The sequence below is a fragment of the Pantherophis guttatus genome, chromosome 2, assembly GCF_059756535.1.
Source record: "Pantherophis guttatus breed Tessera chromosome 2, ASM5975653v1, whole genome shotgun sequence".
Taxonomy (NCBI): domain Eukaryota; kingdom Metazoa; phylum Chordata; class Lepidosauria; order Squamata; family Colubridae; genus Pantherophis; species Pantherophis guttatus.
The window spans coordinates 266382489-266406857 of NC_142064.1; the positions used below are offsets into that span (position 1 = coordinate 266382489).

Here is a 24369-nt window from a genome sequence, read left to right on the forward strand (position 1 = left end):
TCTTAAGTGCAGACATCTGCTGTGGGCTATTGAGGAGGGTGGGGGCTATTAAGAGTGAGTTTGTTTCCTGCCTAAAAAAACATGTTTCTCCATTTCTCATCCAGGGAAATATATCACAGGCGTTCCTTTCCAGGCAAATCAAACTCGGAAACAAGGTTACTTGCTGCAGGTTTTAATGCGGCCGCAGTCCGGCAGGACTGAGTTTGGCAGATACAAAGTCAGCGCTGGGAGCTACTGCCAGCGTTGTAAATAGCTCTGAATTAACATAGGCATGCCCACGGCCCAGTCCACCCCCAAAGCCAGCATCCGGCTGTGTTTATTCCTCCTCTTGGGTCTCCCTGGCTATCATGGCGCAGGTGCAGCCATTAGGAACCACAGAAGCTACGAAACGGCGATTCACAGTCCTCCGCCCTTCCACTGTGCCACCATCAGCACCACTCAGCTGATGGAAAAGGGCCCGCTGGCCAAAGGAGCAAGAAGCCGTTGGGAGCACCTGGGACGTCAGGTGCTGAAGCCACGCCACTCCCGCAGCCGTCACGCCGCCCCCGGCAGCCATTTCCCCCATACCCCCCAGATATGGCAAGCCAGGGCTTGACAACGTAATATTCTGCCTTTTTAATATTTCCTAAAATATTTCATTCTTCTAGGAGAGGGGTGGGTGCTAACTTCTGTAAGAAGAAATATCCTTCTGGGTTCAGCTCCAAGTGGTGAAAGACACTGGAAACATGGAGACTGCTTGGAAAGATGTTTTGAGTTTCTGCCTCTGGCCTATTGACAAAAGGGGGGCAGGCAGGAAGGTGGAAGTTGCTTTGTCTTTAAAACATGCTTCTCCATTTCTCATCCAGGGAAACATAATATTCTGCCTTTTTAATATTTCCCAAAATATTTCATTCCTCTAGGAAAGGGGTAGGTGCTAACTTCCTACACCTATAAACATCCATCCACTCATTCAGCCAGTCCGTCAGCTGGCCTGGAACCACAGGTTGGTTCAGCTCATCAATAAACAGACTTTGTTGCTTAAACAGCCTCCATTTTATTCCCAGCTTGGAACTGGACCTGGATTTTTCTTCTAACAGGATGTAGAGCATTTTTGATCTTCACTGAGAGTCACACCAAAAAAGGATCAGGAATCTCTAGATCAGCTTTTTACAAAGTAACACCCTCCAAGGGCTTTGCCCAAGGTGCCTGCCTTGGAATAATCGAGGTGGAAATGTAGCTCCTCTGGAAATTGAGGAGGTTGCTCAGAGCAATTCTTTAGGCTCTGCAAGAATGAAGATAAAAAGATATGTAGGAAGTTAGCACCCACCTCTCTCCTAGAAGACTGAAATATTTCAGGAAATATTAAAAAAGCAGAATATTATATTTCCCTGAATGACAAATGGAGAAACATGTTTTTAAGCAGGAAATGGACTCACTATTAATAGCCCCTATCATCCTCACTTAAGAGATAAAGAGATTGCTAGGTCTATTCATAGGCAAATGCTCTCACCCAAGATCCAACAAAGGTAGGATTAGCCCTCTACCCATCTAGCAACAGAACTCTCCACATGGCAGCTGGGAAGATTACATCACACAGCAAGGCTCAACCAAGCATGGGACTCAGGACAGCCTACAGATTGCCCCTGCATGGCCCCATGGGAGTCATGCAACCAATCAGACAAGCTCAAATTCAAAAGCCCAGAGAGAGTATAAAATTCAGGCACTCTCAGCATCTCTTCCCTTTTTTTTCTTCACCCAACATCTTCAAGGCATGCGATCCTGTCCACCATTAACCTTCTTTCCAAGCAACTTCCATGAATCCAGTGTCTTTTTCCCCACTTGGAACTGAACCCAGAAAGATATTTCTTCCAACAGATGCTGCAGGTAATCCTCGACATACAACCACAATTGAGGTGGGCTGACACAGAAAGGGGGGAGGGGGCAGCCTATTCTTCAGAGGGAGACATATCAGAAAGGGATCCAACCTAGAATCAAGGAGAAACTTCCTGTCAGTCGGAACAATTGATCAGTGGAATGGTTTGGCTCCAGAAGTTGTGGGTGCTCCATCACCCGTGTTTTTTTAGAGGGGACTGGAGAGCCATTTGTCCGGAACAGTATAGGATCCCTGCATGGAGTGTTGGTCCCTTCCAACTCTTATTCTGTAATTCTTTAATAACTTTATGAGCGTTTAAGGCTCAGCCTGTAGCTAATCTTCCCAAGTTAAGAAGGGTCACGTTCCACTATTTCACTCGCATCGGCTGCCAGGAGTGGAAACTGGCTTTGAGGGCGTGGAATCGGTGAAAACGTCTCGCAAACGCCTTCACAGGTAGAGACGGGACGAGCCTGTTTTACGGCCTCCTATCGGGAGATGGCGGTCAGATGGGCAACATCGGCGCCTAGGAAGCCGTCGCTACAGAGGCATCTGGGGCTGAGCCTTAAGGAGTTAAAACCATCAAGCACTGCATTGCGAGAAGGGAGGGGAGGGGAGGGCTGGATCTACCGGATCGCTCACGGGAGGAAGGTGGTGCGCCGAGTGGCTTCTCTGCTCTTCCGAGAGCCGAAGCAGCAGCTGGTGGGTGAGTGGAGGGCAGGTCGGAGGAGAGGCTGGGAGCAGGAAAGGCTGCTTGATTTCCTCCGCTGCGTGGAAGCAGAGAAGCAACCGGAACATAGAATAGAATATAGAAAAACAGAGTTGGATGGGACCTTGGCGGTCATGACTAGATCTACCCAATTCCTACAACTGTTCTTCATATGTTTTTCCCTCAAGCCCCCAGTCATGTTGGTTGCTCTTTCATTTCTTCTCTTCAAAGGAACCTTCCTGTTCAGTATTAAGTCCAGTATAGTCTAATTATCTCCTTTATCTTTTGCATGACAGAGTTATCATGTTCCTCAGGAACCTTTAAGAAGAAACTGGACAGCCATTTATCCAGAATGGTACTGGCTTTCCCCCTGACTGAGCAGGGGATTGGTCTAGATCTAGAAGATCTCCAAGATCCCTTCCAACTCTGTTGTTCTGTTATGGACCTGCTGGGTTTTTTGGCAATAATGTCAGAAATGTCTTCTGGGGTTTTTGCTTTTATTTTCATATCTAGCCAACAAGCATTTGATTTCCTACTGGTGCCCCATCCATGTATTAATCAGGTTCAGCTGTGTTTAAGCCAGCACTTTTTAAAAAATAGCAGAGAAAAGAATATTGTTATGGCTATATATCTCAACCAGCTCACAATCCCCACTCCCGATTTCCCAGGCACTAAATGTGGCAGCCCTGAAGATCCAAAAGAAAAGATGGGCCCCAGGGCTGAAATTCAATTTCTTTTTTTTTTTTATTGCAAAAGTTTTACAATTACATTTTCACCCCTTTTTTCACCCCCCCCCACCTCCCTCCCCAAACTTCCCATCCTCCCTAACCCTCCCTAACCCTCCCCCCCCAGACTTCCCTATTATGTACTCATAACTAATAACACTGATATATAAGCTTGAACCCATCCCTCCCCCTGTATAATTTTTCCTCTTTGTCTCTTTACATTAAAATATTTCTAATACATTATTTTCAAATAAAAGCTATTTGATACTTTCTAGTTTGGTATTTGTTCTGAACATATTCTATCCACCTTTTCCATTCCCATTCATAAGTCTCTTGTGGACAGTCTTTTAAATATGCTGAAATCTTCGCCATCTCTGCAAAACTAGCCATCTTCAAAGTCCATTCTTCGATAGTGGGCAAAGCTTCATTCTTCCAATATTTACCTATCAACAATCTTGCTGCTGTTATCATATACAATATCAGTTTTATTTCACCCCGTGTAAAACCCTTAACTATACCCAATAAAAACAACTGTGGAGAAAATTGAATTTTTTTCCTCAAAACATTCTGCATGACCCACCAAATTTTTATCCAAAAAGCCCTAACTTTCCTGCAGGTCCACCAAACATGATAATACGTAGCATCTAAACATTCACATCTCCAACATTTTGGCTGAACATTAGGGTACATACATGACAACTTTTTAGGATCTAAATGCCATCTATAAAACATTTTATAAAAATTTTCTCTCAGGTTTTGCGACTGTGTAAATTTAACATTCTGAACCCAAATTTTTTCCCAAGTTTCCAGCATCACTGGTTCTTCAAAATTCTGTGCCCACTTAATCATACAATCTTTAACTAATTCCGTTTCTGAATCTCTTTCTAACAAAACATTATAAAGCCTTTTAATATGCATTGGACCTTTCTCTCTTATATGTCTAACCAATTCTTCCTCATGCAACATAATACCAGTTTTTTGGTCCTCTTTCCATCTCAGTTGTAATTGATTATATTGTAACCAAGTTAAATTAAACCCTTCATCCAACAGTGTCTGTAATGTCTTCAGCTGCCATCTGCCCGCATCTGTGAAAAGAACCTCTTTATATAAAAACCCCCCGAGTGACATTATATTTGTATTCCACAAAGTATGACCAAGATCCAGCCATAGCGGTATTTTATAATCCCATTTGAGTCGGTGCTTCTTCCAAACTCTCATCAAAGAGTCTCTAAGTATATGACTTTTAAATACTTTATCTACTTTGTCGTCATAAAATAAATAAGCATGCCATCCAAATTCAAGATCAAAACTTTCTGCATTCAATATTCCAGTCTTTTTACTTCCAAACCAATCACTTGTTAAAGTTAAAGCTGCTGCATCATAATATAACTGTAGGTTTGGGAGTTTAAGGCCTCCTCTTTCTGGAACATCTTGCATAATTTTCAATTTCACTCTCGGCTTCTTGTCGTTCCAGACAAACTTATTCACACCAGACTGCCAAACTTTCAGTTGTTTATCACTTTTAAGCACCGGAATCATTTGAAACAAAAACAGAAATCTTGGCAAAATGTTCATCTTAACTGCTGCTATTCTTCCAAGTAAAGACAGTTGCAGCTTTTTCCAAGTCTCCATGTCTTTCTGAACCTCTCGCCACAACACCTCATAATTATTTTGAAACAATTTCATGTTTGATTCTGCAACCTGAACTCCAAGATATTTTACCTTAGGTACAATTTCAAAACCTGCCCTCCTTTCAAGCTCATGTTTGCGATCTTGTGTCATATTTTTAACTATCATTTTAGTCTTTTTTGAATTCAGTCTAAAACCTGAAACTCTACCATAGTCTTGTATAATGTCCTTCATCAGGATTGTTGATTCCATTGGTTGTGATAGGGTAACAACCAGATCATCTGCAAATGCCTTTATTCTATAATCCTCTTGCCTTATCATTATGCCTTTCAAAATTTTAGAGTCCCGTATTGTATTTAGCAAGACTTCCAATGTTAAAATAAATAAAAGTGGGGACAACGGACATCCCTGTCTTGTTCCTTTTTCAATTTTAAACTCTGTCGTCAGACTTCCATTAATAATAATCTGTGCCTTTTGCTCTTGATAAATTGCTGAAATCGCCTGTATAAATTGGTCCCCAAAGTCCATCTTTTTTAAAGTCTTTAGTAGAAAATTCCAATCCACTCTATCAAAGGCCTTCTCCGCATCCAAAAAAACCAGCACTGCAGGAATCTGTTTATTCTTATCAAGATATTCCAATAAATCTATTACTTGCCTTACATTGTCCTTCATATATCTGCCCTCAATAAATCCCGCTTGATCCTCATGAATCACCTTTTGAATTACTGGCATCAACCTGTTGGCTAATACTTTCGCATAGATTTTATAGTCTGTATTCAAAAGAGATATTGGTCTATAATTCTCTGGTTTTTTAGGACCAACTTGTTCTTTTGGTATCAAAGATATGTAAGCAGTTGTCCATGATGGGGGTATTTTACCCCCTTGTTGAATATTGCAAAATAAATCTCTAAGTTGTCCCGCCATTTCAGCTTGTAAAGTTTTGTAATACACTGCGGTCAAACCATCCGTGCCAGGAGCTTTGGCTGTTTTTAACTGTTTAATTGCTGCTATTATCTCCTCCTCTGTTATAGGATAATTCATTCTTTCCTTTTGTTGATCAGTAATTTTTGTAACTCTCTTATCATTTAAATATTTTTCTATAAGTCCATTCTGCACCTCCTCTTTGGCATATAGTTTGGTATAATAGTCCACAAAAGCTTCTTTAATTAATTTTTGTTGAAAAATTTCTTTCCCTCCAATATCAATACTATCAATAGTCCGTATACTTTGTTTTTTCCTCAATGTGTAAGCCAACCATTTGCCCGGTTTGTTAGCGTTGCAAAATGTATTATGCTTCGCATATTGTAAGTTTGTTGCAACTTGTTCCGCCATAAGCATTTGAAATTGGTCTTTCAAAAATTTTATAGCACTTCGTATTCTTTCATCTGTTGGGTTTTTAATAAGTAACTGTTCTTTATTCTTTATTTCCGTTTCCAATTCAGATCTTTTCTTTTGTCGGAACAGTCTATGTTTAGAGTTCATGTAGATAAGTACCCCTCTCATATAAGCTTTACTTGCGTCCCAAACAATTTCAATTGGGGTACCTTTATTCAAATTTGTTTCAAAAAATTCTTTCAAATGCTTTTTAAGTTCTATTGTATTTTTTTCATATCTAAACAAGTTCTCATTTAATCTCCAAGAACGTCTCTCAACCTTATCCATCTCAATTTCTATCCATACAGGGCTATGGTCAGTCAAAGTTCTTGGAAAAATCTTTGTTCTTTTTGTCTTAACAAGTAGATCATTTGACAACAGGATAAAATCAATCCTAGAAAAGGATCTATGTCTATCAGAAAAGAAAGTGTAATCCAATTCTTTTGGGTTATGTATTCTCCAAACATCTTTTAGTTCCATATCTTCTTTCATATCAAAAAAAGTCTGTGGTAGTCTAATTCTAGACTTTGCCAAACTCTTTTTATCTAGTTTAGAATCAATTACTCCGTTCCAGTCTCCCATAATTAAAATAGATCTATAGTCCCATTGTAATATTTTAGTATGTAACATCTTATAAAAATAGTCCTGTTGTTGATTGGGAGCATAAATTCCAATCAAAAGAATTTGGCCATTTGCTGTAAACAATTCAATTGCTACAAACCTACCATCTTGATCTGCTTCTATAACTTTAGCTGTTAACTTTTTATTTACATAAATAACCACACCATTCTTTTTCTGCGAAGTTGAAGATATAAAATGTGCTCCTAGTTTTGAGTTTATCAAATATTTTTGATCTTGAATTGTGATATGCGTTTCTTGTAAACATATTATATCATTATTAAATTGTTTCAAATATGTAAATAGTTTCTTCCTTTTCTGTGCTGAATTCAACCCATTGACATTCCAAGATAAACACTTAAAGATCATCAGCCTCTTTCTGGAGCACAGAGCAAAATGCTTGAAGATCATCCGAAAGCTTCGATCTCGCTCCTCCCATAGCTCCACTCTCTTGTACAGTACTCTTAACTGCCTTCTTGTCTTGTCTTTCCTGTTGTTGTTGTTGCTTTTGTTTAAGTAGCTTAGATTGAGCTCTAGTTATACGTTGATCTTTAACTTCAGTCAACTGAATCAAGTCCAAAATTGGAGAAGAATCAAACAAGGGCTCACTCAGAAAACCTCCTTCTGCACCTTGCGCTACTTCTAATTCCTGCTTGGACTGTTCTTGCAAGTGCCTCTCTTCACTCTCTTTAATCTCCAAAACTGTGGATGTACGTGGAGATGGTGTTCTTTCCTTAAGAATAGTAGTGTAAAAGTGTTGTGCCTTCTCCACGGTATTCAACCGATATCCTTCTCCCTTATATCTAAAAATTATCCCAGCTGGTGCGTCCCACCGGAAGGGTATCTGTAAATTTTTCAATTCCTTAACAAGAAAACCAAATTCTTTTCTGGCTTTCAGCATTTTAGGAGGTAATTCTTTAAAGATTTCAAGTCGTGAACCCCCCACTTGTACTGAAGTATGAAAAGATTTTTGCAGGATATCATTTCTAATTTCTCTATCTGTAAAGTATATGACCACATCTCTAGGCAGTTGTCTTTGTCTGGCCACCCAAGAGTTCACTCTGTAGATTTTATCTATTTTGTGAAATACCACATCAGGATTAACTTGTAGAATCTTGGCCAAGGCTTCAGAACAAACTTGTCTCAAATCCTGTCTCTCCCCCTCTCGAATTCCCCGAAGCCGTATGGCGAATTCCATCGCCCGGAATTGTATCATAACAATCTCATCTTCAATTCTCTGCATTTTATTGTCAACTTCATCAGTTTTATAATCATTGTCTTTCATCTTGACATTAACTTCTGATTTAAATTCTTCAACTTTAAAATCAACTTTCCCAATAAATTCTGCCAGGCCAGACGCCACTTCTGATATTTTTTTGGTCACCTTATTTTGATTCTGTTTCACCATATCTTTAACTTCATTAATTTCCTGCATAAATTCCTGATGTGATTTTTGAAGTTTATCATCTATCTCCTGTTGAGATTTTAGAAATTTATCATCCAGAGTTTTAGAGATAAATTGTTTTAAATCTCCCACATCAAATTCTTTTTTCTGGGTCTGTAACTGCTGTGCAGAGGGAAGCTGCGTTTCTTGTTTATGTGTGGGGGATCCCCCCCCTACTGCCTTCCCTTCCTGCTTCTTTGAAGCCATCCTGCCATGTAGTCTGGATTTTCTAAAAAGGGAAGTTCCTTTTCCTTTCCCTCCTGCACAAAGACTTCTAAAAAAGTCCCCCAGATTTGATCAATTAAAAGCTGAAGTAAAACAAAGTCCAATATTAGAAAGGGAGAAATTTTCCACTTGCTTCTCTTATAGCAAACAAGGCAACTTTGCAACAACTTGGAAACTTGTAACACAAAATAACTTCACCAATCCACACTCATTGGCTCGTTAACTTTAAGGCTAAGCGCCATGTTTTTTTCAAAGCACTTTCACTCACTCAAATTTGTCTCAGTTTGAAAAGTCAACAAAGCGCTGATACTTGCGTTTCCAAATTTCAGGGTTCAGATAGGTTCGCTGTTTGTTAAAGCTGATTCTTTTCAGATTACGTTTCCTGCAGCCGGCTTGTTTTGCGGAAGCAAAATCGTCCCACGTCGCCCGGAGTTTCCGCAGGTTGGGAGGGAGCCACACCCGTTCTCTCCCCAGAAACAATTCCCTGGGGGACAACGGGGGCTCAACCTGTACCCTGCGATCTCTACTTCTTCAATCCTTAGGATTTTGAAGCTTTCAAGCCGCTTCTGAGTAGTGAAGCGGCTCTACGGGCGGCGGGGCTGGCGGAGCTCCGAAAGGCACCGCCGTCGCCGAAGCTGAAATTCAATTTCAATAGCAGTTTATAAACCTTAGCATGCTTAATATGTTCAACAATTCATTTCCAATTCATTTTTCACAAAATCGTATCCATAGTCCTTTTTGCCTTTCAATTGTAAATATATAAATCAATGGCATACATCCTTCTGATTCCAACTCCCTCTTTAGATTTGAGGATAGGATCATGATAATTGAATGATATTACTTGACCATAAATCCCCCAGTCTGGCCTCGTCACCATTTCTTTTCTAAAAAAGCTTCCTGGGGAGACACCCAAAGAGGAAGGCATGTCTAACAAAATGATGATTAAAATCAATATTTGGTTTAACCTTATCATCCCATAAAGATCTGTGCCATCAAAATCTTTATTCATGCCTGTCAAGCTCAAGGAACCTCTTATTTTCAAGAGTCACTCACTCATTACCAGAAAACAACAAGCATCAAAATACAATTTCAAATCTGGTCAACTCAAATCTCTCTCCTTACCACCTTGCAATAATTTATGTTTAATTTTTGGTTTTTTCCCCTTGCCATATAAACTTAGAGATGTCCACCTACCATAGTTTAAATTAAATTGATTCTACCCAATAATTGCAGCATGAAGAATTTGTGATTGACCCAAGTCAACAAGTATATTTCATGTTTGAATGTATGTGTATGTATAGATAGATAGATAGATAGATAGATAGATAGATATAGATGATATATAGATATATAGATATATATAGATATATATAGATATATCTATATATTTAAAGTTTTTTTTTTAAGACAACAAACATTTAGTACATCATTCATTTCTTCCATGTGACATTTCGGTGTTATCTTCAAAAGTTTCTTCTCTTCTCTACTTTTTCTGTCTTCAATCTCACCAAATCTATTACAAAAATTTTCCACTAATATAATATTCTAATTACAACCAATTTTTTTTCAATCTCTCTTAAAAACTTATTTGTATCTTTTTTCTAACCAATAGTAAAATTTATTCCATATCTTAAAATATTCTGAATCTTCTCTTTCCTTTATCATCATAGTTAAACTGTTCATTTCTGCACAATCTAAAAAAAAAATAATTACTTCTCCCTCCGAAGGTATATTCTCTGCTTTCCAATTTTGTATATAAACAATCCTTGCCACTGTTATTACATGTATAATCAAATATATATTATCTTTACTAATTTTCTCTGGTAAGATACCCAGTAGGAATAGCACTGGTTTCAAATCTATACGTTGTTGTATCATTTTCTCCACCCATAACTTAATTTTATTCCAATAGTTTTTCGCTTCGGGGCATGTCCACCACATATGGTAATATGAACCTGGTAACTGGTGACATTTCCAACATTTAGCTGATTTATCTTTAAACATTTTTGCCAGTTTCTCAGGGGGCATATGTCATCTATAAAACATTTTATATTGATTTTCCTTATATGCAGTGGACATTGTTAATTTATAATTTCTTTCCCATAATTGTTGCCATTTATCCAATTAAATTGAATATCCAAAGTTTTTTGCCCAGGCTATTATTGTTTTTTTTACTTGTTCTTCCTCTAGTTCTATATTTAGTAGAAAACTGTAACATTTTTTAATTAATTTATCCTCTGTTCCCGTGAGTATCTTATCAAGCTCAGTCTTCTCTAAATAAAAACCCTGTAGTTTAACATCCTTTTCATATTTTGTTTGTATCTGCATGTACATATACCAATCCATTTCAATTCTCTGTTCTTCCAGTTCATGTTTCCCTTTCAACTCCACCTTATCTGTTAACAAATCTTTATATCTAACAATATTTCCAAGATTAAAAACATTTGGGTGAATTAAAGCTTACATTGTTGATAACCATATTGGTATTTTCACATAATATTTAACTCTTAACTTTTCCCCATACCAATAACAATGCATTTCTTATATAAACCCCCACGGAGAGGGTTCGCAACTTGGGTGTCCTCCTGGACGCGCGGCTATCCTTAGAAGGGCATATGACGGCCGTGGCCAGGGGGGCTTTTTATCAGGTTTGCCTGATCCGCCAGTTGTGTCCCTTTCTGGATCGGGACTCCCTGCGCACAGTCACTCATGCCCTCGTCACTTCCCGACTGGACTACTGCAATGCTCTCTACATGGGGCTCCCCTTGAAGAGCATCCGGAGGCTCCAGCTGGTCCAAAATGTGGCCGCGCAGGTGATTATGGGAACGGCGGGGCGCTCCCATGTAACCTCTCTCCTGCGTGAGCTGCATTGGCTTCCAGTGGTCTTCCGGGTGCGATTCAAAGTGTTGATTAACATCTTTAAAGCGCTCCATGGGTTAGGACCTGGGTACTTACGGGACCGCCTTCTGCTACCGACAGCCTCCCACCGGCCAGTACACTCCCACAGGGCGGGGCTCCTCGGGGTGCTGTCGGTCAGACAATGTCGACTGGCGACCCCCCAGGAAGAGCCTTCTCAGTGGGGGCTCCTGCCCTCTGGAACGAGCTGCCCCCGGAGGTATGGAGGATCCCAGGCCTGCGCACCTTCCACCGTGCCCTGAAGACTTTGTTCTTACAGCAAGCCAGGCTAGCCTAATTTTAACTGTTTTAAATTTTAAATTGGATTTTAATGGGATATTTTTAATTGTGGGCCAAAGTATTTAATCTGGTTTTAAATTGTTTTTAATTTTTATATTTATGTATTTGATCATGGCTGTTCACTGCCCTGAGTCCTTCAGGAGAAGGGCGGTATATAAATATAAATAATAATAATAATAATAATAATAATAATAATAATAATAATAATAATAATAATAATAATGTCTTTGAAAGTACGTTTGTATATTACTTCTACCATACCATAAAAAAGCATGCCAACCCAATTGTAAATCATGTCCTTCCAGTGTTAATGGTCTTATATTTCTTAATTCAATCCATTCTTTCAACCATGTCAATGCTGCTGCTTGATAATATAATTCCCAATTCAGGAGCCTGAATCCTCCATGTAATCTTGTATCCTGAATCATTTTTAAACTTATTCTTGCTTTTTTGGCTTGCCATATAAATTTCCTTATTATCTTATTTAGATATTGAAAATAAGTATTTTCAATTTTTATCAGTATTGTCTGAAATATTGATAAAATAGGAGCCTGGTGGCACAGCAGACTAAACTACTGTTAAAAGTAGCACTTAGCTGACTGCACTTACTGCAAGTTCAATTCTCACCAGGCTCAAGGTTGACTCAGCCTTTGAGGATCCGGTTTGTGGGGGCAATAAGCTGACTTTGTATAGAAATAGAACACTGCTTGGGGGTGGCAAAAAAGCCCTACTAAGCAGGTATATACAAAAGTATGAAGGCTATTGCTTAATGCATTGTAAGCCGCCCTGAGTCTCCGGAGAAGGGCGGCATATAAAACAAACAAACAAACAAACAAATAAATAGAAATAATAATCTTGGTAATAAATTCATCTTTATAATTGCTATCCTTCCCATAAGTGACAATTGAAGATTCTTCCATTTCTCCAAGTCTTCATGATTAAATGTATATTTGAACTTTGATCTCAGTTATCTGCAATGTGTCAAATGAATCATAATTAACATTAGAAGCTATTTCAGTATTGTGGCAGGTTTCCTTTGTACTTGTAATGTATAATTTTCACATCTTCTGCAACCATTTTATAAAGAAACAATTTTAAACTTACACTTTTATTTAAATCTTACAGATGAAGAGGATACCAATAAGAGCACTTCGGACAACTGAGAATAACCAGCAACTTTGAAAATGAAAGCAAATTGAGCCTTCAGAAAAGCACACAATTCTTCTCTTTCCCTAGCTGGTGAGAGACAAAGGACAGAAAATCAAGAAGAGATTTCAAACTGGAAAAAGTAGAATATGCAGAACTCAACAATAGATTACATTTTCCATTGAGAAAGAGGGAAATATCTAGAGGTGAATGAGGAGGAAAAAGACAATTGGATAGCCACAAAAGGTAGACAGTAATGCAGGCATTGCCCTGTGAGGAAGAAAACAATAGTTTGAATCAAAGCTCTATGCAACAAAAGATCACACGTATTTTTGATCTCTTCAAGAACATCAGTGGTGGAAAAGCTCCATAGGTGTGCCTATTGTGGGAAAAGCTCACATAACAAATCACAGATTATGCATACTAGAATCCACACTGGAGGAAAGCCATACAAACTATCCGAATGTGAGAAACGATTTAGTAAGACCAGTTCCCTTGTGGTTCATGAAAGAACCCACACAGGAAGAACCCCTATAGCTGCTCCCAATGCAGTAAGTGTTTTTGCAAGCATGGCAACTTGGTGATACATCAGAGGACTCACAGGAGGGGAAAACTTTGAATATTCTGATTGTCAGAAAACTTTCAGTTAGAATTCCAACGTGGTGATATACTAGAGGATGCACACAGGAAAGAAATCATATAACTGTCCTGATTGTGGGAAAAGTTTCACTGCAAATTCCCACCTGGTGATACACCAGAGGACTCACACAGGAGAAAAACCCTTTGAATGTCTTGATTGTGGGAAAGGTTTCAGTCAGAATTCAAGCCTGGTGATTCATCAGAGGACTCACACAGGAGAGAAACCCTTTGAATGTTCTGATTGTGGCAAACGTTTTAGTTGGAATTCCAATTTGCTTAAACACCAGAGGATTCACACAGGGGAGAAACCCTTTGAATGTCCTGATTGTGGCAAACGTTTCAGTTTGAATTCCCATTTAGTTAAACATCAGAGGACTCACACAGGAGAGAAACCCTTTGAATGTCCTGATTGTGGGAAAGGTTTCAGTCAGAATTCAAGCCTAGTGATTCATCAGAGGACTCACACAGGAGAGAAACCCTTTGAATGTTCCGATTGTAGCAAACGTTTCAGTTGGAATTCCAATTTGCTTAAACACCAGAGGATTCACACAGGAGAGAAACCCTTTGAATGTCCTGATTGTGGGAAAAGTTTCAGTCAGAATTACGACCTGGTAAACCATCAGAGGACTCACACAGGAGAAAAACCCTTTGAATGTCCTGATTGTGGGAAAAGTTTCAGTTGGAACTCCAGCCTGGTGATACACCAGAGGACTCACACAGAAGAGAAACCCTTTGAATGTCCTGTTTGTGGGAAATGTTTCAATCAGAATTCCCACCTGTTGGAACACCAGAGGACTCACACAGGAGAGAAACCCTTTGAATGTTCTGATTGTGGCAAATGTTTCAGTTTGAATTCCAATTTGGTGAAACACCAGAGGACTCACACAGGGGAGAAACCCTTTGAATGTCCTGATTGTGGGAAAAGTTTCAGTTGGTTCTGCAGCCTGGTGATACACCAGAGGACTCACACAGGAGAGAAACCCTTTGAATGTCCTGTTTGTGGGAAAGGTTTCAATCAGAATTCCCACCTGTTGGAGCACCAGAGGACTCACACAGGAGAGAAACGCTTTGAATGTCCAGATTGTGGGAAACGTTTCAGTCAGAATTCCAGTCTGGTGAAACACCAGAGGACTCACACAGGGGAGAAACCCTTTGAATGTCCTGATTGTGGGAAATGTTTCAGTCAGAATTCAAGCCTGGTGATACACCAGAGGACTCACACAGGGGAGAAACCCTTTGAATGTCCTGTTTGTGGGAAACATTTCAGTGAGAATTCCAATTTTGTTAAACATCAGAGGACTCACACAGGAGAGAAACCTTTTGAATGTCCTGATTGTGGGAAAAGTTTCTGTCATAGGTCCAACTTGGTGGTACACCAGAGGACTCACACGAGAGAAACTATATGAATGTCCAGAGTGTGGGAAAAGTTTCACTTACTATTCTAACCTGGTGAAACGCCAGAGGACTCCCACAGGAGAGAAGCCATGAGTGTTCAGATTGTGGCAAAATTTTCAGTCAGAATTCCAACCTTGTGAAACATCAAAGGACCCACACAGGAAACAAATCGCATGAGTGTCCAGATTGTGGGAAACTTTTCAGTCGGATTTCCAACCTGGCGATACACTAAAGAACTCACACAGGAGGGAGACCCTTTGAATGTCTGGATTGTGTGAAAAATCCCCATTTTAACAATACATATGGCCTATAAGTAATGTAGGTTTACACACAGGAGTAAAAGTCAAGGAAATCCACATTAGGCAAAAGTTGATGAGTTTAGAGAAGGCCTAAACTTCATTTTTGATCTGTCATTGGAAGTGTAGGTGAGAAATTGACTATTTAAGTTCTGGCCTCGTTTATTTTATTGAAAGATATTTCAGAAGTAGACTTGTGATTGGAGAGAAAAAATGGAAAATATTAATTTGAAAAAGGTGTACTATCTGGGATTTTTTTTTTTGTTTGTTTGTTTGTTATCAAGCATTTCCCTCTCCACAGGATCCTTCCAAGCTTTGCCCTCTCCCACAGGGTCCCTATAGCCATTTCCCTCCCAGGACCCCCACAGGTGTTTCCTTCCCCACAGAGTCCCCACAGGCCTTTTCCCCACCCACAGGGTCCCCAAAGGCTTTTTTCCTCTCCTGCTGCGTCCCCGCAGTCCTTAGGCCTGACTCCCACCCCACCAGGCCTCATAGCCGCCTCCTCTCCTTTGCATCTAGAAGAAATATTGAGTTGAGAAAAGGGATCGTGGCTTTGATGACAGGATCTAAAAGTTTTATTAGCAACTCCTGCTTTGATCTTATTTTCTTGGAAGTGCCTGGTTTTTTCCCTTTGATGGCTGCTGGGTAATAACAGCACTCTGACATTTCTATTGTATCCCCTTGGTGGTGGCAATGTGAGGAAAAAGTCGAATGGTGGAAAATCTTTCATTTTTAATAATGCATTGTGTAATGTAAGAAGTATCAATATCTTTTGGCAAGGAAAAAATCGGGTGGCCTCAATGTTGCTATGAATGTTAGGGCAAGGCAAGGCACTCTGAATGGCCTCAAAAGATGTGCAGTGAATAAGTTTAATAATAAAATTAATAAAATTGTAACACAAAGCCCTTTTCTCAATTCTTCTTCAGTGGTGGTGTTCTCCACGCATACATTGGGTTTCTAACACTACAATTGTTAATCTACCTGTAATCTGTCTCTTTTGCATTCTGCACTTCTATAACCAATCTGTCTTCTTCAGCCTCATTTCCCTCCTCATTATAAATTTAAATTTTCAGTTTCACTAGTACCTCAATCCAGCCACTCTGCCTCTGATGTGAGCTGTAATTAGGCTTCTGCCTCTTAATTTGTTGCATTGCTATTTACCTCAGTCCTAAATTCTGTGAAAGAATGACATTTCTTTATGCAGAGTTAAAAAATTAGAATAGCTAAACTGGATCTGTTTTGATTGGCCTTCTTCTCAGATTCAGCGATGGTGTTCTCCAGCACTGCCAGTCTGAGTGGTCAAAATTAGGACATTTCAAACTGGACACCTAAGGTTTCCTTTGTAACTTTACAACCCCTAAAGCAGCCATTGGTTGTGCCAGTGGGTTTGTCATGGTTGTCCCAAAGGTATTTTTTCAGAAGGCAGTTGGACTTTCTTGTTTGTTTTTTCTTTTGAAGATGTTTTGCTTCTCATCCAAGAAGCTTCTTCAGCTCTGACAGGATTCCATTCCCCACTATCCTGTCAGAGCTGAAGAAGCTTCTTGGATGAGAAGGGAAACATCTTCAAAAGAAAACAAAGTAAAAAGCCCAGTTGCCTTCTGAAAAAGCACCTTTGGGACATCTAAAAACAGGATATAAAAGGATTAACCCACCACCATTAGAATAGCAAAACAGCACAACCCCAGCAGCATCTCAGAAACCTATAAAAATCCATCCACTCATTCAACCAGTCGGTCAGCTGCTCTGGAACCACAGGCTGGTTCTGCTCATCAATAAACGGACCTCCTTTCTTAAACAGCCTCCATTTATTCCCAGCTTGGAACTGGACCTGGAGTTTTATTCTAACAGGATGTAGAGCAGTTTTGATCTCCATTGAGAGTCACACTAAAAAAAGATCAGGAATCTCTAGATCAGCTTTTTACAATGTAACACCCTCCAAGGGTTTTGCCCAAGGTGCCTGCCTCGGAATAATCGAGGTGGAAATTTACCTCCTCTGGAAATTGAGGAGGTTGCTCAGAGCAATTCTTTAGGCTCTGCAAGAATGAAGATAAAAAGATGCTACAGGTAATCCTCGACATACAACCACAATTGAGCTGGGCTGACACAGAAAGCGGGGGTGGGGGGGTGGTATTCTTCAAAGCTCCTGAGAGTAGGACGAGAAGGACCAGAGGGAGACATATCAGAAAGGGATCAAGGAGAAACTTCCTGTCAGTCGGAACTATTGATCAGTGGAATGGTTTGGCTCCAGAAGTTGTGGGTGCTCCATCACCCGTGTTTTTTTAGAGGGGACTGGAGAGCCATTTGTCCGGAACAATATAGGGTCCCTGCATGGAGAATTGGTCCCTTCCAACTCTTACTCTGTAATTCTTTAATAACTTTATGAGCGTTTAAGGCTCAGCCTGTAGCTAATCTTCCCAAGTTAAGAAGGGTCACGTTTCACTATTTCACTCGCATCGGCTGCCAGGAGTGGAAAGTGACTTGAGGGCGTGGAATCGGTGAAAACGTCTTGCAAACGCCTTCACAGGTAGAGACGGGACGAGCCTGTTTTACGGCCTCCTATCGGGAGATGGCGGTCAGATGGGCAACATCAGCGGCGCCTAGGAAGCCGTCGCTACAGAGGCATCTGGGGCTGAGCCTTAAGGAGTTAAAACCATCAAGCACTGCATTGCGAGAAGGGAGGGGAGGGGAGGGCTGGATCTACCGGATCGCTCGCGGGAGGAAGGTGGTGCGCCGAGTGGCTTCTCTGCTCTTCCAAGAGCCGAAGCAGCAGCTGGTGGGTGAGTGGAGGGCAGGTCGGAGGAGAGGCTGGGAGCAGGAAGGGCTGCTTGATTTCCTCCGCTGCGTGGAAGCAGAGAAGCAACCGGAACATAGAATGGAATATAGAAAAACAGAGTTGGATGGGACCTTGGCGGTCATGTAGTCCAACCCTCTGCTCAAGCAAGAGAACTTGGACCATTTCAGACAAATGGCCGTCCAGTATCTTCTTCGGAGCCTCCAGTGAGAACCACCCACAACTTGGGCAGGGAAGCCCTTCCTTCCACTGGTCGCTGTCAGGAAATTTCTTCTGGTTTCTAGGATGCTTCTCTCCTTCATTGCTTTCCATCCATTACTTCTTGCCTTGCCTTCTGGTGCTTTGGAGAAGAAGTTAATCTTCTCTTCTTTGTGGCAGCACCTCAAGTATTGGAACATGTCACCTCTAATCCTTCTGTTCACCAGACTAGACCTACCCAATTCCTACGACTTTTCTTCACATGTTTTCGCCTCAAGCCCCCAGTCATGTTTCTTCCTCTTTCATTTCTTCTCTTCAAACGAACCTTCCTGTTTGTAAGTATTAAGTCCAGTATAGCTGACCCTCTAATTATCTTCTCTATTTTTTGCACAACAGAGTTGTCAGGTTCCTCAGGAACCTTTTAAGAAGAAATTGGACAGCCATTTATCAAAAATGGTATGGGCTCTCCCCCTGACTGAGCAGGGGATCGGTCTAGATCTAGAAGATCTCCAAGATCCCTTCCAACTCTGTTGTTCTGTTATGGACCTGCTGGTTTTTTTGGCAATAATATCGGAAATCCCCAGAAATCTCATCTGGGAGTTTTGCTTTTTTATTTCAAATATGTAGCCCAGGGGTCGGCAACCGTAAACACCCAAAGAGCCTCAAAGGTCCTAACCAGAAGCCCCCGTTCAATTTTGGACCCGACTGGAAATCCAGGTCCTACATCAAATTCTCCTATCGCAGCGTCCTTTTTTCTCTGCTGACCGGAAGTCGGTTCCCCCACCATAGAGTTGCTTCCTAGCGGGGCATCCTTTTTCCTCTACCTGTCCTAACTGAAAGCCCTATCAATTGTGGAGCTGATCAGCAACAAGGAGATGAAAGAGCCACATGCAGCTCCAGAGACACAGGTTGCTGAGCCCTGAACTAGCCAATAAGCATTTGATTTCTTTCTTTTTTTTTTTTTAAAAAAAAAATGATTTATATGCCGCCCTTCTCCGGAGACTCAGGGCGGCTTACAATGCGTTAAGCAATTCTTATTGGTGCCCCATCCATGTATTAATCAGGTTCAACTGGGTTTAAGCCAGCACTTTTTTAAAAATAGCTTTGAGAACCTTTGGGATGTTCAGTTGTATAAGTAGTCCTCACTTAGCATTTGTTCCCTGAACCTTCAAAGTTACAATGGCACAGTAAAGGCAGATATACATCTGGTCCACAAATTAGCGCTCATTGTAGCACTTGTTCAGTGACCTGAACAAGTCAGCAATTCCAGTGGTTATGAAGGTGGAAAAAAGGAGTTGCAACAATTTGAGTTCTGCCAACACATTTATGATGGTTTCAGCATCCCACACTCGGGATCCCCATTTGTGACTTTTCCAGCTAGATTCTTGTCAAGCAAAATCGGTGGGGATGCCAGCAGGAAGTTGCCAGCCACAGTCAGGTAAAATTGCCCCACAGTGATTCCCTTAACAACTGCAGAGGAACAGATTTAAGTTGGCGCTTTCATGTGATATCATGCTTCCTGATCAGGCTACTTAGTGACACATATGCCAGTCCCAAGTGCAGTCAGTAAGTGAGGACTGCTTCAATAGGAATGTCACCAGAATGGCTGTGGACAGTATTTTCTGCCCTTACTTGGAACTGAGGACTTCCATGGCAAAAGTGGTGTTTCAAATCTTGCAGAGTCTTTAGGCATCATTTTATCAATTAAACCCCCATATCTCTTAAATTAGCACAGAAGGTTTGACTGTAACCATTTTGGGTTTAGGGACAGCTTTCAGGCTAAAAACACATGGATTTTCCACATATGTACATTCTTGTAGATGTGTGTTTTGTACTTCTCTCTGTATAAATCTATCTACAATTGTATAATCCATCCCAAGAACTTCTAGATATATTTTGTAATAACCCTTTACAGTGCTAAGAATTTATTTTTACACGTCATCAAAACGTAAAATACAAAAGTGCAAAGAAGAAATAAAAATAATGGAAAAATGGGAGGAAAAGAGGAAGAGAGAAAAGTTTCATTTTTTTCAAGTTCTTTATCCACTAAAAAACTTTATGGTTTTACCTTTATATTTTCTTTAAGAATCTTCTGTATGAAGATATGAATCCTACTCCAATATTTCTTTGTCACATGTCCACTATAAATGATAAAAAATTTTAGTTACATTTCCAACATTCAAGGTGCCTTTATACATTCTTGAAAATTTATTCAATGTTAGATACCAACATCATAAAAACATTTGGTATAGAGCTGTCTGCCTGAGCATGGGGTTGAAGACTTCCAAGATCCATTCCAACTCTGTAATTCTGTTATAGTCTTCCAGTGTTCAAGCATGTTTGCTTTTTACTTGTAATATATACTTTTTTCACATCTTCTGCAACCATTTTATAAAGAAACAATTTTAAACTTACACTTTTATTTAAATCTTACAGATGAAGAGGATACCAATGAGAGCACTCTGGATAACTGAGAATGACCAGCAACTTTGAAAATGAAAGCAAACTCAGCCTTCAGAAAAGCACACAATTCTTCTCTTTCCCCAGCTTGTGAGAGACAAAGGGAAGAAAATCAAGAAAGATTTCAAACAGGAAAAAGCAGAGGATTCAGAACTCAACAATAGATTACATGAAAATGGCAAAGGAGATTATTTTTTCCATTCAGAAAAAGAGGGAAATATCTAGCGGTGAGTGGGGCGGAAAAAGACAATTGGATAGCCACAAAAGGTAGAAAGTAATGCAGGTCTCTAGACAGTAATACAGGCCTTGCCCTGTGAGGAAGAAAACAGTAGCTTGAATCAAAGCTCCATGGAACAAAAGGCCACAAATTTCAAATTTTTATTGTCAGTGCACAACATTTGTACAATGAGATTGGTTGAACTCCCTCAGTGCACACCCCCCAACAAAATACACACGTATTTTGATCTCTTCAAGAACATCAGTGGTGGAAAAACGCCATAGAAGTGCCTATTGTGGGTAAAGCACACATAGCAAATCACAGATTATGCATACTAAGATCTACACTGGAGGAAAGCGAATGTGGGAAACGATTTAGTTACACCAGTTCCCTTGTGTTTCATGAAAGAACCCACACAGGAAGAACCCCTATAGCTGCTCCCAATGCAGTAAATGCTTTTGCAAGTATGGCAACTTGGTGATACATCAGAGGACTCACACAGGAGAGAAACCCTTTGAATATGCTGATTGTGGGAAAACTTTCGGTCGGAATTCCAACCTGGTGGTACACTAGAGAATGCACACAGGAAAGAAATCATATAACTGTCCTGATTGTGGGAAAGGTTTCATTGCAAATTCCCACCTGGTGATACACCAGAGGACTCACACAGGAGAGAAACCCTTTGAATGTCCTGATTGTGGGAAAGGTTTCAGTCAGAATTCAAGCCTGGTGATTCATCAGAGGACTCACACAGGAGAGAAACCCTTTGAATGTTCTGATTGTGGAAAACGTTTCAGTTGGAATTCCAATTTGGTTAAACACCTGAGGACTCACACAGGAGAGAAACCCTTTGAATGTCCTGATTGTGGGAAAAGTTTCAGTCAGAATTCTGACCTGGTAAACCATCAGAGGACTCACACAGGTGAGAAACCCTTTGAATGTCTTGATTGTGGCAGAAGTTTCAGTCAGAATTCTAACCTGGCGACACACCAAAGGACTCACACAGGAGAGAAACCCTTTGAATGTCCTGATTGTGGCAAACGTTTCAGTCAGAATTCCAACCTGGCGACACACCAAAGGACTCACACAGGAGAGAAACCCTTTGAATGTCCTGATTGTGGCAAACATTTCAGTCAGAATTCCAGCCTGGTGATACACCAAAGGACTCACACAGGAGAGAAACCATACGAATGTCCGGATTGTGGGAAAGATTTCAGTAGTAGATCTAGTCTTATTAGTCATGTAGTTCTACACACAGGGGAAAAACCTTTCAGATGTCCTGTCTGTGAACGGTACTTCAGACGAAAATCATCCTTTATTGCACACAAGGTAATACATATGAGGCAAACGCTACCAGGTTTAGAGAAGGCTTGAATTCCATTTCTGATTTCCGATTGGAAGTGTAAGTGAGAAATTGACAATTTGAATTGTGACTTGATTCGTTTTAGTCAGCATCTCCCAGGATTATAATTTTAGGTTGGGAGAAAAAAATGGAAAATATTAGTTTGATAAAGGCTAACTACCTGTCTGTGTTGAGGTTATTGGATATTTCCTTTTACAGAATTTGTGAAATTTCTCAAAACGACCTGTGGGTGGTGTTTTTTGTATAGAGATTATTGAAATCCTACATTTGGAGTTTCAGCCTTCTATATTGGGGTCCACCAGATTTTGATCCTCACAATTCGCCAGCCAGCATACAAGTAATCCTCGAGATACAACTGTAATGAGGCCTACCTCTTATGGATGCATTTAGCAATGGCGACAGTGCTTTGATTAACTAACCCCACCCACTGATCTCTCTTATGCAGCTGTTAAATGAATGTGCAAGTCGCTAAATAGGACACTGGCTACCTCAGTGTTGGGGGAAACTTATGGAGGGCTAGTTCAGGCCCAGGTTTGCCCCACCCCCAGGCATCCCTAGGTCTCCCAACTCCCCAAGACACCTATTGCTCTGATTCCCAACTCTTGGTTCCCCCCAGGCCTTTTCCTCCCTTACAGGGTCCCACCAGGCTTTTCCTTCCCCCCACAGGCCTTCTCCACAGAATACCCTTGGGCCTTTCCCCACTCCCACTGGTTCCCTGAGGACCTTAGGCCATTCCGAACAAATAGAGCACCCACAACTTCTGGAGGCAAGCCATTCCACTGATTAATTGGTTTCACTTACAAGAAATTTTTCCTTAATTCTAGGTTAGATTCCTTTTTGATAAATCTGTTAGTTCTTGTCTTGCTTTGGACAATAGTCAACCCCCTCTTTTCTCTATCAGCCCCTCAAATATTGACTGCTATTATGTCACCCGTATTCCTTCTTTCTGTTAGACTAGATATATACAGTTCCTGCAACTGTTCATCTTATGTTTTACCTTCCAATCCCCTAATCATCTTTGTTGCTCTTCTCTGCACTCTTTATAGAATCTCAACATCTTTTTCTGTATCATAGTGACCAAAACTGGATGCAATATTCAGTGCAGTCTTGCCAGCGCAGTATAATGCAGTACTAACACTTCATGTGACCTTGATACTATCTCTCTGTTGATGCAGACTAGGACTGCATTGGCTTTTTCTGTAGCTGCAGCACACTGGTAGCTGATACTTTTTTTTTTTTTTTAATTTGATTTATATGCCGCCCTTCTCCGGAGACTCAGGGCAGCTTACAATGCGTTAAGCAATAGCCTTCATATTTTTGTATATTTTTACAAAGTCAGCTAATTGCCCCCACAAACCGGGTCCTCAATTTACCTACCTTAGAAAGGATGGAAGGCTGAGTCAACCTTGAGCCTGGCAAGATTCGAACTTACTAATTGCAGACAGCTGGAGTTAAATTACAATGCATTAGTCTGCTGAGCTATCCAGGCTCCTACTTAAGTGATTAACCATCCACTAGGAGTCCTGGATCCCTCTCACAGTTACTGTTGTTGAGCCAAATCAAAACTGGAGCCCTATGGGGCCAAAATGTTGATTTGAATGTTCACTTTCTTTTCCTGTATCCTACGACAAGAAACTTTTAATATGTGGGAGAATGTATGGGGAATGCCCTTGGCAGTAAACTTACTTTGCATTAAAAATGGTCCATCCAGTCGCTTGTCCTCCTTGGTTGCTGCTTCTGTGAATGGCTCTCCAATCCCCTTAAAATCCTTCCTTCAAGCTCCTCTCCTTCCTCTCAGCCCGACGCCTTGGTGCAGCCCAGCTCCCAGGGTGAAGTGTCCTGGTGTTTTCTGAAAGGTTGGGCACCAATGTTTCCATGTTCCCCTGTGGCTTCTGGGGAGACTCAGCCTCCCAGTGTGTGGAGGGGAGGAAGAGGAGAGGACTTGGGGAGATCTGACTTCAGAGGAATTGTGGCTGGAGGGGCTCCCTCCGAGGGCTTGAACCATGTTAGGAGGAGGTTAGTGGCATCTGAAAGATGGGTGACAGACCAGAGAGGCGTCCAGGTGGGCTTGGCCAATGGACAGCCCTGTCCAGGTG

The 24369-nt window shown here is 40.8% G+C and overlaps 2 protein-coding genes across 7 annotated transcripts; both read left to right on the plus strand.

Moving 5' to 3' along the window:
* Positions 1–1664: 1664 nt before the first annotated feature.
* Positions 1665–16146, plus strand: LOC148115789 (uncharacterized). Of its 3 annotated transcripts, none has more exons than XM_087884385.1 (2): positions 1665–1863; positions 12894–16146. In XM_087884385.1, the coding sequence occupies exon 2, from the start codon at positions 13592–13594 to the stop codon at positions 14957–14959; it is 1368 nt and encodes a 455-aa protein (XP_087740511.1). In that variant the 5' UTR covers positions 1665–1863; positions 12894–13591; the 3' UTR covers positions 14960–16146. The 3 variants fall into 3 exon arrangements, with proteins under 3 accessions (XP_087740511.1, XP_087740510.1, XP_087740512.1); XM_087884384.1 differs by lacking the exon at positions 1665–1863 and adding an exon at positions 2116–2555; XM_087884386.1 differs by lacking the exon at positions 1665–1863 and adding an exon at positions 2443–2551.
* Positions 2452–23983, plus strand: LOC132711715 (uncharacterized). Of its 4 annotated transcripts, none has more exons than XM_087884456.1 (2): positions 2452–2555; positions 20670–23983. In XM_087884456.1, exon 2 carries the CDS (start codon positions 21487–21489, stop codon positions 22282–22284), a length of 798 nt encoding a protein of 265 aa, XP_087740582.1. In that variant the 5' UTR covers positions 2452–2555; positions 20670–21486; the 3' UTR covers positions 22285–23983. The 4 variants fall into 4 exon arrangements, with proteins under 4 accessions (XP_087740582.1, XP_060547300.1, XP_060547301.1 ...); XM_060691317.2 differs by lacking the exon at positions 2452–2555 and adding an exon at positions 17806–18021; XM_060691318.2 differs by lacking the exon at positions 2452–2555 and adding an exon at positions 17915–18568.
* Positions 23984–24369: the final 386 nt, after the last annotated feature.